The sequence below is a fragment of the Falco biarmicus genome, chromosome 12, assembly GCF_023638135.1.
Source record: "Falco biarmicus isolate bFalBia1 chromosome 12, bFalBia1.pri, whole genome shotgun sequence".
NCBI lineage: Eukaryota > Metazoa > Chordata > Aves > Falconiformes > Falconidae > Falco > Falco biarmicus.
This window is the reverse complement of record NC_079299.1, coordinates 32,956,283-32,968,690: the sequence shown is the minus strand read 5'-3', so window position 1 is coordinate 32,968,690 and position 12,408 is coordinate 32,956,283. Positions and strand designations below refer to the sequence as shown.

The 12,408-nt window shown below is 45.0% G+C and overlaps 1 protein-coding gene across 3 annotated transcripts in view; it reads left to right on the top strand.

Annotated features, from left to right (window-relative positions):
- Positions 1 to 10,428, top strand: part of XRN2 (5'-3' exoribonuclease 2) — a 52,527-nt gene extending 42,099 nt beyond the window's left edge. For all 3 annotated transcript variants that reach the window (XM_056357845.1, XM_056357844.1, XM_056357843.1), the window contains 2 exons: positions 4,655 to 4,796; positions 9,559 to 10,428. In XM_056357845.1, the coding sequence (XP_056213820.1) occupies positions 4,655 to 4,752 (98 nt within the window). In that variant the 3' untranslated portion in view covers positions 4,753 to 4,796; positions 9,559 to 10,428. The remainder of the gene's footprint in view (positions 1 to 4,654; positions 4,797 to 9,558) is intronic.
- Positions 10,429 to 12,408: the final 1,980 nt, after the last annotated feature.

Below are 12,408 nucleotides of genomic sequence, written 5' to 3'. Positions count from 1 at the left end.
ATGGAGGAATGAGAGCGTATGTGAGATCTTTGAAGTTTCTGCTGAGGCACAGGTTTTTTTGTGTGTGTGGTTTTATTTGCAAATGTTAACCATTGAAAATATGAGCTTCAGGAGAATTTATTGAGCTCTCCACAATCACGCTTTCCATGGCAACCATTTTGATCCCTATTGAAATAATTCCAGGTCCCTTGTCCTGTGCCAGTCAATGTGGAATATTGCATTATAAATGAATCTTGCATTAAAAACTTCAGTTTTACTTTGTCCATGGGAGTTCCTATTCCCACACCTTAATTAAATCAAAGTTATTTAGTACCATTTGATGAAATACTGCTGCAGGTCTGTAACTTGTTGCTACTTTTACAACACTATACTTCTGTCATTTTACCAGCCTGTTAGTTTTTGCGGAGTGGAAGGGTTTCTCAATTCACATATAAATAATCCGTCTGCCAGGAGTTCTGGTTGTTTCTCACTTGAAATACACGTTTTTGTTACCATTGTAATAATTGACTGTCTCTCTAATCAGAATCCCATCATAAGGTTACTGTGTTTGGTTTGTGCTAATATTTTTAGAAGTGACAGCACGCTGCCCAAGTACTTCAGAGCTTTTTTTTCAGATAGACAGTGTTTGTGATTGGATCTGCTAACCTGTCCAGTGTGCCCCTAGTGCTGCAGTATCGACCTCACCATTCACTGCCCAAACCTGAGGAAACTGGGGTCCCCTGAGGTGACTTGAAATTGAAGATGTATCATCATCATCTAGAAAATAAGCTTTAGAGAAGCTCGAAGAATGCTGTTGTAGCTTTCAAGTGACAACAGTGTATTTACAATGCTTTTCCTCCCTGGTGGTGCGTTGTTATACCTCTGGTTTGTGAAAATCACTAAACCACCAGCTTCAGTGTTGAGGATAAGTAATTTTGCCATGTTCTTGGGAGTTGTTTGGTTTGAGAAACAAATCAAACATGCTTAGGGCTGGTGTGGAGTTAGTTGTCATACAGAGATAAACATGGAAACTTAAGCAGAAGTTTAAACAGAAATACAAAGATAGGTAGGTTTAGTGCAGGAAAAAACGACTGAACCTGTTGAAAGGAACCTGCCCGAGAGGTCTTCATTTTCCCAGTCAGTTCCCTGGGAGCTGCCTGTTCCCCATACTGCTGCTGCGGCTATCCCCACTTGCTGCTGCAGCTCCAGGTGCTCCAGGAGCCACAAGGTGCCACAGGGGAGAGCAGTGAGGAATTTCTGTTCTCTGCCACCCCCGCTCCTGGGAAGAAAGTAATTGAGGGACAGGTCAGCCATTGCTCCAGCCTTTTCAGATGAAGTGGGTTGGCAGGAGGCTACAATATCCTTGATTTGCGACACCAAGAAAGGGAGAAAGCAAGGAGCCCTGTCTCTGCTAGGAAAGCTTCGACCCTTTGTGCTAGTGCAGGGATTGAGTATTGTAGTGGGGGCTACACTAGCACTTGCCTCACAGGCCTGGGTGGAAGAAAACCTGACATTGTAAAGCTGCTTCTTCGTAATCCAGATGATCTTGTTTCCTGCGTAAGATTTCTTACTTTTAAATGTAGCGATGCAATTCAGTGTGCAGCAAGTAAAATAAAATGGGTGAGTTGCCATTGAACAGGACCCCTTTCAGCATGTCCTGTTCAGGCCCTGGTCTGACTGGGCTGCGTTACTGGAGATCGCAGATTATTTCATGCTCTTGCCTTCAGTGCTGGTGATCTGATATGTTTCAGGGGAGACAGATGTAGATACATGCTACATGTTTTTCTGGCTGATGGAAATTTGTAATCTCGTTAAGCAGATCCTTTTGCTTAACCTGCTCATAAAAGAGATTTCCAAAGATGCTTCAGGCTGGGAAACGGAAACTTTTTACTGCATAAATTTTCCTGGCATGTTAGTTTTAGTCATAAGTTGACATAACTCTGGGTAGTGTGCACCTGAGTAACTCTGCCAGGGTGAACTCGTGCAATATTCCAAGTGGTGCAGTTCTTCCTTCATTACCCGTGAGTCACAGCTTTGCTGCGTACAAATCTCCACCTTCAGGTAATTTGAATCACCAATTAATACATTGGCTAGATAAACATGAAGTCAAGTGCTGTGAGGACTATGATTTCTGATTTCTGTTTACCAGATGATAATCTAAAATTTTGGTTTTTAAAAACAGTACATAGTTCTGTGAATTAAGAACAGCAAAGAGATGTAAGCTGCTTTTCTGGCTTTAAGACTGGAAGATACATTGCAGGTTTGTTTAGGGGTTTGGTGTTTTGTTTTTTTTTCTTTTCCTACTGGGTTTATCCTCTAGAGTATGTAGTTGTTCTGACTTGAAAATCACCAACTTCACTCTTTCAGATGGCCTCGAAGCAAAAATGCCCCAACAAAGCAGTGTTATTTGTTTACTTGTTAAACTATCCCAGCTTTTCAGTAAGCAGCACTTTACCAAGTAAAGTTTACACTCTGTGCAAAATACATATGAATGCAGAATTTACATCAAACTTTCCCGTTCCAGGCATGTAGCAAGTGTTGGCCTGTGATCATCAGTCACTGAGGGTATTGGTCACAAGCATGTTGGCAAAGTTGTAGAGACAGAGTGACTGTTGATGAAAGCCCTAGACCTCTCTGGGTAATTCCCTGTAGCTTTCCTTAAGGCTGAGCAGTGTATTCTTCCTGGAGAGTCTGCTGGTTTCTGGGAATAGTGGAGAGGGGGTAGTTAGTAGTCAATATACTTAACCAAAAGGAGGATCATACTTAGAATACTGATTTTGAGTTTTTGGTCCCTGCAAGTGTAGTGTGCTATTAACTTTAAATAGTTAATTTTTTATAATAATAGCAATAATAGTATTGCTCCCCCTAATGAATGATTCGGATAAAATTGTTCATTTCTAGACAGACCTCTAAAGCTAAAAATAAAACCACACAGTTTGGTACCTCTTAACTTTTGTGCATTTTCATTTTTACTACATGTATTGCACATTGTATTTACCAATTGCCTATTTATCAAGTAAGACTCATACTTTTATAAATGGGAACCAAGTTATTTCTTTTCTGGAGATGGCAGGAATTTATTTTGCCTTTCTAAAATTCAGGGAGGTCTGAATCTGACTAGGTAGAGCAGCTGTCTTGCAGGCTTTAGTGTGAAACTAAAAGCAATTTGCATCCAAAACCAGAAAGCCTTCACATCCAGAATGCCTATTTTCATTCATTTTAATCTTACGTTTACCTGTCTTGATTCCAACTTTGCCTCTGTCCCAGCTGCTGAAACGTGTGTTTAAAAGCCCTTCCTCTCCTGGCATCTCTTCTTCAGATGTTCAAAACTCAGTTTGCCCAACACTGTACAGCTGGCTGTGAATCTTCCCTCAGTCACGAGTGTCATACCCTCCTCGCTGAAGTGCATGTGCGTTTGAAAGACTGTATCAGCCCCTGGGTAGGGTTGCTCCTCCAAGGTGGAGGTCCCGCCAATTTAATCTGGCAAATCTAGGCAGAGGCTCTTGGAAGATGTATACTGAGTAACTTTCAGTTCAGTGGTGCAGCAGGTAAATATGAAATGCAGTGCTCGTGCTCTCTGTGATTCCCAGCAGGCTGGCCGCACACTGTTCAACTGACTCTCTTAAACAGGGATCAGAAAAGATTAACTGTCTCAACTATCCAGTGGTTTTCCTTTGCAACAGTGGATCGTACTGCAAAACATAACTGCTATGAATTCTGTAAGGAACTGTACCCTTACCTGTGCTCAGCTTTAAAGACTGTATCATGGCTATATCATTTTTCTAAATATTTCTAATCAAACAATGATTTGATGTATCATACCTGTTGCTTTATAATTGCAATGTTAAAATAGGTACTTGAAGGCAATTAAAACATTTCTTGCCATTAGTAATCTAGGATGGCAAACTAGGTTATAATGGATGTTGAATTTGCGTTCCCATATAAACTGTACACCAAATGTCAGTCAGTCCATGCCAATTAGTGCTTATGTTGCTAGGTCACCGTGGTCAATTGAAAACGGCATCAATAGAACTTGAAAAGGTTTCTTCCCGATCAGACCTTCTGACATATTGAGCAGAATAATGGATGGGAAAAAGCAGCCAAGGCCCCTACCCTAGATTCAGAATACTCGCAGTAAGAATTCATTTGCAACCTGCAATTAACTAGAAAGAATGGACTCCCAGAAAGAGTCTGGACATTTAGAAAAGAAAGCCTCATTCTCCTGTATCGCACATGTTTACTCTTTGGATGGTGTGTTACGTTTAAACCCCAGATATCACCAAGTTAGCTAATCTATGTTCAAGATCAGGCAGATGAATTGGCAAATTTGCCCCTAAAATAAAAGAATCCTTCCAAGGAATGTGAAAAATCTCTGACCTGTAAAATTGAATTTGCTGCTTGTGGTAGTACCTGGTTCTGTGGCTGTGATAAGGAAGCAGTAAGCAAATGTGGCCTTTTGGTAGGGGAATCTTGGAAGATATTCCCCCTTCCCCGATTCACCTCTAATGACTTGGCAACCTGCAGTACCACTGCAGGCATAGCTGGATGTGGCAGTGTTTAGCTCTGAGACAAATCAAATCATTTAGCACACGAGACTGTAGAAACTTGGATTTTGTGGTGTGAAACTCTCTGTAGGAGCGAAGTTCACGCTGCACTGTGTTTCTTCTTTACACAGAACTGCTGGGGCTGCTCCTCTGCTTGCGTGGAACCGTATGCTACAATCCCAAAATCAGTACCAGCCAAGTCAGTACCAGGGGCTGGGCGGACCAATGAGTTACCCACAGAGACCTGAAGATCGGATGGACAGGGGAAGACAGGTATAAACACATTGCCCCGTTTTGCATGTCCTGTTCTCCTCCTGAGTAAAGCTTCCTTTATGTGTGGCTGTGGAGAGTGAATGCGGCATAGGTAGGCATTCCCAAGCTGGTTTTAGCCCAGGAGCTGTGTCGTCAGTGAAAGCACAGACAGGTAGGTAAGCTTGCCAGCCTTGTCCAGCCCCTCCATATGTACCCCTGGCCAGTGCCCTGACTGTTCTTCATTAACAGTAGATCGAACATGCTGCCAAGTCACACGCTTCTTGCAGCCTGAGAAAACATAATCTGAAGGCAAGTATTTCAGCCAGAGTCCTCCCCTTCTGTAAGGAAATCTATGAGCTACGAATCTTGGGGATAGAAAGGTTTCTCTCCAGTATGTTTAAAATGTAGATTCTTACGACTTCATTAATTTTTGCCTTCGAACGTTTATTGGCTTACTCTTAACTGAAAAGCCACTTGGGCACAAGTGTTAGATTCTGGTAGCCAGAGAAATAAAATATGTCTGTGAAAGAACACCTGAAAATAGCTTTGTTGCAGTTAAATGAAAAGTGAGTGTGATAGGAGAACCTCATAAAAAATTATAGCTGACTTTGTCATCAGTTTATGAAAATGCCACATAAGGAAAATGCTTCTTGAAAGCAGCAGGTGATTTTGCATGTGTGGTTTTTGTGTATGTGTGTGCCCAGTAAAAATAGAATCTGCATAAATTCTTGTACTAGAAATCTGACTATTGCTGCGACAATGCTCTGTACTAGTTTAATATAAATACCTGAAATTTATTTAAAACTTTTAAGTTCTGTTGCTATTCTGGTAAGTCAGAACTATTCCTCAGCTGTGGGAAGGTTACTGACCAGTAATGGGGAAGAGGAGGAAAAGCACGTGGCTGCTTGGTAACAGCACTATTTCCCAATCCTTTATATGGAAACTAAGGCATGGACTGTTTGAAATTTGCCTTCTGCTGGGACCTGATTCAGCTACCTCTCATCAACGTGCCTCAGACGAGTTACTTCTTAGTGTATGCTCTTACTTTTTCTTTTCTTCTTCCCAGTCTGCCCATCTCCCCAGTATGCAAACATTTGTGTCACACAGTACAGGACCAACACAGTCAAATTTGGTGGTTTATTTCCGGGACTGGTTTTCCACGCTACTGGCAGCATGTAGTCATTTTCACATAGGTATAAATTCAGTCCTGCAGCGTGCATATTGGGTAATAGCCCAGTATCCTTTTTTATACAGTAGGGACTGCAAGTACAATCCATTTAAATTGTCATGTCATACAGCGTATGAGGAATTCTTCTTAGAGCATTTTTACCACTTCTCTGGTTCTTTGTCTGCCTTATGTTTTGCTTTTCTGTTCTGGTTGGGAGACTCTGGTAGCGCTATCTATCACAACCACTTTTGCACCATGACATTACGGTGTAGGGGTTTTGAGGCAGCTAATACAATAAAAACATGTACTGTCAAGCTGAGTTTGTAAGGGAAGAGCCTTTGGCCTTTGCCGGGGAAGGTTTTTGCAGAGTGCCGTGTGTTTCTCTGTCTGGTGCAGCTTGTCAGGACCAAAGCCCAGCAGAAGCAGCCTGTGAGCTGCTAATACCGCTCTCAGCATTGTCTGCCAGCGGCAGGATTACATGGTGCTGCTGAAAAGATCTATAGCCAGCAAGCAGCCTGCCCCAACGCTCCCAACTCTTAAACTCTTGTTCAGCTGAACCCTTGTTAGCAGCGGTGAGATTCCCTTCTCCCCCCTGACTCCTACCCTGAAGCATTTTTAGTGCAGGGGAGGCTTTTAGGACTGGAGTAGGAATTCTTCGGCTCATTCAGTTGCCATACTGGTGTTGCAGCGAGGAACAAGGGAAAAAGAGGGGCATGTATACCACTGTGCACTCTTGCTCCAAGTATAGTGGGACAGCATTACTAGTACAAATGCTTCCAGGACTGGTTTTGGCTATAAGCAAAACTAGACAGCATGGGTTATGATCACATTAGGCTTAATGGTGGGGTATGAATCGTGGCTGTGCTGCCCAACTAGTCCCCGGTGTGGGAGTTTAAGTATATTTCAAATTTGGATGAGGTTTATCAGTAGGATTGGTTCTCAGAAATCTTTCATTTTATGTTACATGGGTTTACCCAAAACCCCGGAGACAAAGGAGTAAATGCATAGTTGCGCTAATCCGTAACAGGGGCTGCTGTAGTACTGTAGAAAGATTGGTAGAGGATTTTGATGCTGGTGGAGTCTGGGTGGTATTTAATTAGGGCTGGAAAATAGATGCTTGAAAAAAGTCTGTCTGCTACGCCATACTTCACGCTACACTTCATCCTGAGTAGCATAGGTGGGTATATTTGCAAAACGAATTGGAGCTTCAACTAGTTCATTCCTGACCTTAAATCTCCATGTGTAACAGCTACAGCTGGGACGGCAAAGGTGAATGGGAAGTGTCTTCAGAAACATTTGTGCTGGGGGCTCGGGGAGGGCAGCCCCTGTTAGCGCACATTTGGAAAGCTGTCTGGTGGCTGAGCATCACAGACATCTGCAGCCTGGCAGGGACAGAAAACCTCTGCCCTCGCAGCGCTCCAGCTGTTTGCCAGCTGAATGATTAAACAGGATGCATATTTGGTAATGCTCCAGTCTTGCCCAAAACGTAATTCACCTGTCACTAGCACAGGAGGTGTCTGCTGGGTCATGAAAGGAAGTTAAAACTGGGCGGTGACAAGGGTTTTATTTGTATTCATGTACGCAGCAGTTATTAAGGGCAAATCTTTCAGGTCAAGTTTGCTTCCTTAAAAAAATCCCGTTTGGGTAGTGTTGCTTTCCAGCTGCTTTTATCTCCTTTTAAATTTTTGTTGCCTCTTTTTGTCTTTTTTTTTTTTTTTTAGATTTTATTTTGGTTATTTTAAAATTTACTTTCAGATGTCATTAGTTCCTCAGGGCTGACAACACTGGAGTAAAATTAGAAGCTACCTTAAAGGGTTTAGGGTGCAAAACCAATAATTGAATCTAGCGTTGCTGCCTGTAAATTTCAAAGCTTTAAAGCCTTGAAAAGGGATTCAAGTGGAAGTGGTGACACACAGCAGCATAAATAATTATCTTTGGTCCCTTTCACCTCTGAATTCTTTTTTTACAGCGTACAGAACATGGTCTGAAGAGGTTAATAAATGCGCTGCTACAAAGTGCTTACAAAATTAATGCGACTGCCATGGATATGGCCTGCTCTGTGGTAGCGGGTGTGTGTTGGTGTCTTCCAGCAGTTGCAGAAAACTAAAGAATAAACTTGTTGGTGTTGTGCAGGGGTTTAATGTTTTTATTTTAGTTTGCAGTAATACACAACTGAATGTCCAGATAAATGTCTTGTGCAGCTCTTACGAGACCTCTAAATTACACTCCTGTACAGGATGGGTGCTGTTTGTTATGTAAGGGGAAGGATTTTTTCAAAGGATATAGTCAACTTGTTTCCTTTTTTAATTGATTACAACTACACCGGAAAACAAACATAAAACCTTCCTGATTGTGGAAACAGTGTATTCTGCAGGTCTGTTTTGGAGCCCCTTAAAACCAGCTAATCAGTTTATGTTTAGGAAGTTGTTCTGGATTGCCGGACAGAAGCAGGCTGAGGCAAACCTCCCTTGTCACAGGTTCGCTCGCTGTCGCCTCGGTTTCTGTGGCTCTCTCTGAGTCCCCGTAGGACAGGGTAAAGACAGATTTCTCTTTTAAAGAAATGAAAGGAAGCCTCTCTTCCCGAACCCACCAAAAAAACCTCCCAAGAAAGAAACAAACAAAGCCCTGTAGCTGTCATTAGTGCATCACATTTAATTAACTTTCTGATCTCTGCAATATATCAGGTTTTGAAATAATTCTAAATGCTTTAAGGGGACGATATGAAATAATTTTCCAATGGATTTTTCACCAGGTAGTTGGTATACAGAATGCTTAGTCTAAATCTAAATACAAAAACACATCTAATTTGGAGTGATTTCCAAGGTGGGATTTAGGCATCTTCCACCTATTATTTAAAATCGAATGAGTGCTGAAAAATGCTGCTTCTGTAATAAATACAATTTATATTTTTTTTTTCCTTAACATACTTATTTGTAAAAATGTCTGCCTTGCTTCAGCATAAGATTGCTTACAACTAAACCAGAAAGCTGGTAATTGAGGGAATTTAATTTTTTTCCTCTAAAAAAATAAACCTGACTAAATCTGCTAACAGCACACAGGCATTTTGCTTCTCTAATTCATACTTTAGTTAGTTCACAAAAATAATGTTTACATCATTACTGTGTAAAGCTTAAGCATACATACTGCAAAGCCCATATTTCTGTAGGAATTAAAAATTCACATTTCCAGTCTGTCCTTCAGGTGCATGTGTGTATGTGTATATGTATGTGTGTGTGTGGCTTTACCATTTTGTACCTCTTAGCTTCCAGCATTGCTGCACGCAAAGAACACGCAGAGGTGTTACAGCTTGGACATAACTTGTCCTCAGTGCTGCCTTTTGGCAAATTTATATCTGATTTAGAAGCATTGTGGCTCCTGTGGTACAGCTGGACGCTGAGGCCGGTGCTGTGCATCCACTCTCCCTGGGTGGAAGTTACAGCTTGTGTTTTCAGGAGGGCATCTGTAAACACCATGACGAGACGTTCAGCTCTGCCGGTGGTACCTTGCTCTGCAAAGGATGTATTGTTTCATTTTTGTATGGCGCCTGTAGCTCAGCAAGCTTGTTTACTGTGATGTTAATCCAAAAAATAAATGCTTGCTTTTGTTTGTTTGTAGGCATATGGCCCCGGGAGGCCCTACCCGCTACCACCTCCCTCAGGAAGATACAGCTGGAATTAGCTCTTGTCTTTTTTTTTTTTTTTTTTTTTAAGTATAGAAAATGTCCAGGGTTTTTTGCTTTTGTTCTTTTATTATTGGGGGGGGGGGGGGGGGGCATGGATGGAATCCTTAAGAATCATCCCTGTAGTTTTTAAAATATAATACTTGTTTTACTGTGCACATTTCTTAATGAACTGATTATTGCTTTTTTTTTGTTTTTTTGGGGGGAGGAGGTGGGGAGCTATGTCACTTGGAAATAGAGTATTGCAAAATACAAGTAAGCTAGACTTGCTAATTTGCCTGTGAGACATTTGATGAAGTAGGAGTGCTGTTTTGTCTTTATTACATATATAAGCTGTGCTTAGCTGTGCCTGTCAATCTGAGCTCCAAACATCCTTTACTTCACACATAAGAGCCTGAAAACAGACCCGGAGTTTTAAAGAATGCATAGAAATTGGATTTTATTAACTCTGGGGAAAGACACAGCGGGCAGCCTGCGGAGCACGGTGTTTAAAGACATGTCTGTCGGTATTCCTCGTCAGCTGCTTCCTTGAATTTCTCACAAAGAGCAGAGATTTGGGGGGGGGGGGGACACGACACGGACTTTGGAGTAAAACATTTCAACTTTTATGACTTGTGCCTGTTTTTGAATTTGTTATTGTAACATAAACAAGCACGGAAGGTGTATTTGTCCGTTTTGATATATAATTTAAAATAGATGCAGAGTTTCCATTCATTTTTAGCACTCTTTCTAGAAATTTTCTGTGTGAGTGTACCAAATCAGTAAATATTTTTATTTGCTTTATAAAGTGGCTTTTGAAATTCTGAGCAGTATGCAGTGGTTTATTTCCAGCCCCCTCCAGAATATGTTTCTGTCTTTTATCTATACCTGTCTTGCACACATTTGATTTCTTGAAAAAAAATTCTGCACAGCCTCAATAACAGCATTCAGAACCTTTGGTTAATCCCAAAAAATTATGAGAGCCTCCAGGTGAATGACCAGCGTTAATGCTAAGGTAACATCTTCCCCTTGTGCTGCACTTGGACTTTTCCGTTAAACATGCATATCATATAAATCTGTGCACTTGCCAAGCTTTGCCGGTGCCGTTGCACAAGGTTGCAAGGCACGGTCCTACTGTGAGTAGTTTTTCAGCCCCTTCCTTTGAGGGCCCAGATATTAATCACCAGTAACGAGGAAAAAGATGAGACCAATGTAACATTATTTTCAAGTGACTGAGGGTGGAGCAGAATCCTCCATTGTAATGCAAAGAGTCGCCATCCTGCCCGGAGCTGGGAAAGCCATCGGCCCTCACCAATGGCCTTCTTCCTCGGCCGGGAAGATATTTGGGTCTCAAAAAAAAAAAAAAAAGTAATTTTGCTTCTCCAGCAGAACAAAACCGGTGGCGAAACGTGAATTTTCATGCAAATGCGGTGCTGGAGCATGAGGCTGGAAGAAGGAGCTGGGGTCTTGTCCTTACGCTGCCAAAGGTGTCCCCTGCTCCCGAGGATGAGCCCCGGGTGCCGGTGGGCTTTTGTCCCTGTGTTTGGGGTTGGGAGACGTGAAACGGGGCTGGGTGAAGGTTCTGGGGGGCCGCTTTGGGAAGGGCTTGTCCCTGCAGGTTTCCCCCCTTGCCGGGCTCTTCACCCCCTCGGCCAACAGCCCCGAAGCTGGCTGGCATTCCCAGCGGAGCCAGTCCTCGGCCCCAGGAGATGCGGTGCCTGCCCGGACCCTCGGCGCGGTTCTCAGAGCAACGTGCTTGGCCGGGGGCTTCGGTTCCTCGGCTCCATCACGCAGAGGTGGGATGCGGGGCCTGGCCGTGGAGCATCCCCTGCTCCGCCGCTTGCTCCAGCTGCCTCTGCACTGCCGGGCTCGGGGTGGCCCCTGGGGACGGGGTCCCCGTGGCGTCCCCGGGCTGCTCTGCCTCTGTATTTGTGTTCCAAGCCGGAGCTGAGCCGTGAGCCGTCCCCTTTGCTTTAGCGGGGTGGACGGGGGGCTCGCTCGCCCCACCGGGCTCGAACCCCATCCCCTTGCCAAGGGCCGTCCCCGCGGGAAGCGCTCCGTGCCGACCCGGCCCCGGGGCGGGGGGGGAGCGGCGGGGGTCCCTACGCGTCGCCTCGGCCCCCGGGGGAGCGGGCCCGTGCGGCGGCGGCCGCGGGGGAGCGGCCGGGATCCCCCTGCCCCGGGGGGCTCGGGAACGGGCCGGCAGCCGGTCCCCGGGCTCGCAGAGGCCGAAACCGCCGTTTTCCGTCTCAGACCCGTCCCTGCGCGGCGCGGCCGGGGGCGGCCCCGAGGGCGGCGGGGCCAGGGGGCAGCGCGGGGCGCGGGGCGGCACCCCGGGAGCCGGGGGTTCGGGCTGGCCAGGGCAGCCACACTGCATCCGCACGTACACCGGGAACGAAGCAGCCAACTCTTGAGAACAACTTTTCCTTTTATTGTAATTAAAAGAAAAAAAAATGTAAAAGAATAAAATGCCGGACAGTTCCGAGGAGCGTCCCCGGGGCGCGGTGTGCCCGGGGCGCGGGCGAGGGGCAGCCCCCGGCCCTGCCTGCCGCTCGGCGCCGCTCCTCCTGAGCCGGCTGGGCCCCAGCCCGACCCGCTGCCCGGCGCCGGGGCTGCCGCGGCGATCCCGGGGCGATTCTCCGTCGTCCCGCAGCTCCTCAGACGTTTGGCGATGTGCCGGCGTCTGCGGCACCGTCCCCGCGGGGAAGCGCACCGTGTCCACACGCGCACACCCGTTCACTAAGCGGAATTTCTTAACAACGATAAAAACGTTCCCCCCCCACAAATCCGCGCCCGGGCTGGGTCGC